General features: G+C 44.6%; 1 protein-coding gene across 1 annotated transcript; it reads left to right on the forward strand.

Annotated features, from left to right (window-relative positions):
* Positions 1-281: 281 nt before the first annotated feature.
* On the forward strand, positions 282-2,632 carry LOC118220535 (cathepsin S-like). Its single transcript, XM_035404356.1, has 8 exons — positions 282-386; positions 844-981; positions 1,088-1,210; positions 1,337-1,489; positions 1,581-1,805; positions 1,907-2,072; positions 2,149-2,251; positions 2,399-2,632. Exons 2-8 carry the CDS (start codon positions 862-864, stop codon positions 2,496-2,498), a joined length of 990 nt encoding a protein of 329 aa, XP_035260247.1. The 5' UTR covers positions 282-386; positions 844-861; the 3' UTR covers positions 2,499-2,632.
* Positions 2,633-3,192: the final 560 nt, after the last annotated feature.

Here is a 3,192-nt window from a genome sequence, read left to right on the forward strand (position 1 = left end):
AAGACGCTCTGTAGTGGAAATACAATTAAATCAGTCGATTACACAGTTAACTCACCTCACCTGGTTTCTTGGGTCTGAAGTGATTGCTGATATTAAGGCGAAAACAGAAAAACCAGCAGACCCAGAGGCCCACCTGGACGGCAATGAAGGTCATTGCGTTAACGTGTCAGCGTGTCTGGTGAAGGTGCAATGTTAATTATTTAATTGGAGCAATTGAAAACCACGAGAACACGAATCATATTATTCTTTTCACTCGTTGCTCCGAAATCCAGTTTTGCATGCACGTAATTTCGGCTAGTATATTAAGCCGGAAAACCATTGTAGACTATCACTGCGTCTTGTGCCCTATCGGTCTAGCCTAGCCACTGTCTAGAAGCTATAGGAAGGTAAGGGCGGGCATTTCCGGTTTCGACTACACTCGCTTTTGCCAATGACTTTATCTGTGCGATGTGATTAAAAGCAGGCTTATTTTTAATGTAGATTTGGCGTTTTGTGTGCCGCCTAAGGATGTTTGGCGGTGTTATTCTCACGCAACCTCATTAAAGGCCATTTGAGTTTGACTTGTTTGCCGTCTGTTACAATTGGCTTCGGCGCCGGAATGCCACATCTACTGTGAATATGCTTAATAGTTGCTAATTCCGAAGATGTAAGATCCTGGTAATTAAACTTGATACATGGCCGTTTCTGTGGTCCAGTATTTCACTGCTACTTCGTGACCACGAAGTCTGATTCCTTTTGTTCTAACAACCCTGAGTGGTTTTCTCCCCGCAAGCTTGTTTAGCTTTCTCCAAGCTGTTCTGTGCTCTGTACTGCCTTCAATTTGAGCAGTGCATTTGTGTTAAGGTTTCAGTATTGGGAGCCATGTTTGGGAGCCTGCTGTTCACTGTGCTGTGTGAGGCAGCAGTGGCCCTCATCAACCCAGATCTAAGCCTTGATTGGGAGATGTGGAAGGAGGGACATGACAAGACCTACCTGTTTAAGGTAACTTGTCAAAGTACAATTCACTACCTGGTTTTTTTTATTTTATTTTTGCTGGGACTAATTCTGGGTGGGTGCTTGACTGACCTATGCCATTGTTTGTGGGCAGGCTGAAGAGTTTGCACGCCGCCAGATCTGGGAGAAGAACCTGAAGCTGATAACTCTGCATAATTTGGAGGCGTCCATGGGAATGCACACCTATGATCTGGGCATGAACCAGCTAGGAGACTTGGTAATTCGCTATCACTTTCTCCCAAGGGAATGTCTTGCCAATTTCAACAGGCAGTGTGCTTAACTACAGAACTGTAGCTGCTGCATTTCACTGGAAAGCCTAACTCTTCTTAACCTCTCTCCTCAGACTACCGAGGAGATTCTTGACGTGCTAGCTGTAACTCGTGTGCCTCCAAACTTCAGCAGGGGTCCTTCTCCCTTTGTGGGGGTATCCAGGGCCCCTGTGCCTCACAATGTTGATTGGCGAAGAAAGGGCTATGTCACAGAAGTCAAGAATCAGGTATGGCTGGAGGAACTTATTTGCTAGCACTACTGCTGCTGCCCCCCCCCCCCCCAGTTCAGAGTAACCTGAATGCCTTGCTCTGTTTCAGGGGCTTTGTGGCTCCTGCTGGGCCTTCAGTGCTGCAGGTGCCCTGGAGGGCCAGCTGATGAAGACTCGGGGAACACTTGTATCCCTCAGCCCTCAGAACCTGGTTGATTGCTCCTACAAATATGGCAACAAGGGCTGTCAGGGAGGGTTCATGACTCAAGCCTTCCAGTATGTCATTGAGAACAGGGGCATTGACTCTGAGTTTTCATACCCTTACACTGGCATGGTGCGTACAGAATTGGTAGTTTGACCTATTCTCCCCTGACACCTGCTGACTTTTTTTTTTTTTTCTTTTCTTTTTCCTCCCCTTGTACCAAACAAATTCAGGAAGAACAATGCAGATATGATTCAGAACTCCGTGTTGCCAACTGTTCCAGCTATAGGTTTCTTCCTAAAGGTGATGAGGTGGCATTAAAACGGGCTCTGGCCACTGTTGGACCAATCTCTGTGGCTATTGATGCTGCTCGACCTAATTTCCACTTCTACCGGAGTGGTAAGGGTATACTTCAGCTTGCTGCTAAAGCTTCATTTTTGGGGGTAAAAATGAGAGCTCCATGTTCTGTTTGCAGGTGTGTACCATGACCCTACCTGTACCCAAGAAGTAAACCATGGTGTTCTAGCAGTTGGCTATGGTATGCTCAATGGTGAGGACTACTGGCTTGTGAAGAACAGGTAGGTGTAGTCTCCAATTTGGAAATTGCTGTGTAGCTCGAAGTTATTGTTTTGGACTAAATGCCTGGTTAGTGTTGTATGCTACTAGTTTAACAAGCTATGATTTCTAGTTTTCAGACCTTGTCTGAATAATACTCTGTCTCTCAGCTGGGGACAGCGTTTTGGGGAACAGGGCTACATTCGCATGGCACGAAACAAGAACAACCAGTGTGGCATTGCCTTGTATGCCTGCTACCCCATTATGTGACAACCTGATGCAAAGGATTGATTTCTAACTTGAAACATTTTAATATTTTTTTTATTAATTGCACCTGTGTATGTTACTGATTGTAAAGAATACTGTTAAAATGATTTGTATTAAAAAATATTTTTAAATGTGAATTTTAATTGAACCTAAATAAATGGATTACTTTTTTTAAAAAGATTGTCTTGGTCTTGCTGTCAGTAATACTGCTAAGCTTTTGTGACTTGAATGGCAATTCTCAAGGTGGCGGTACATTTTTCTGCATGTGTCCTGGGAGGGCAGGTTAAGTTCCTTCATTCCGACTTGGTCCACTGTAAGGGTGGAGCCACTCATCCTCTAAAATGGGAATTGTAATCGCCTCCTATTTCACTGAGCAAAGTTTGTCGACACTGCAGGCTCGGGTAGTTTACAAAACGAGGCAAGTGAGCAGGGCAACCCAGAAGACGGAACATGGTGTCTTGGCCAATCCAGATTAAAAATGTAACCCGTCTATGATTTCTATTTCCACAATTGAACCAATTGCTGCTTTGTCAGGATTTCCACAATGGTGTGCTTTTCTGTCCACTTGGGTCGAAAGCAATTGCACTGAGCTCTAAGCTAGTGTGACTCTCCCCAAAAATTGAGTTCTTGACTTAATTGGATTTGATTTGCCTTACAAAGTGAGCTTCTCTGCTGGCATGCACTGTTCTGCAAAGAT

The sequence above is a fragment of the Anguilla anguilla genome, chromosome 1 (assembly GCF_013347855.1).
Source record: "Anguilla anguilla isolate fAngAng1 chromosome 1, fAngAng1.pri, whole genome shotgun sequence".
NCBI classification, from domain to species: domain Eukaryota; kingdom Metazoa; phylum Chordata; class Actinopteri; order Anguilliformes; family Anguillidae; genus Anguilla; species Anguilla anguilla.

Coding starts and splice junctions, on each gene's coding strand:
- LOC118220535 (XM_035404356.1), top strand. CDS start 862: ATGTTTGGGAGCCTGCTGTTCACTGTGCTGTGTGAGGCAGCAGTGGCC. Junction 982..1,087: donor ACAAGACCTACCTGTTTAAG/GTAACTTGTCAA, acceptor GTTTGTGGGCAG/GCTGAAGAGTTTGCACGCCG. Junction 2,252..2,398: donor TACTGGCTTGTGAAGAACAG/GTAGGTGTAGTC, acceptor TCTGTCTCTCAG/CTGGGGACAGCGTTTTGGGG.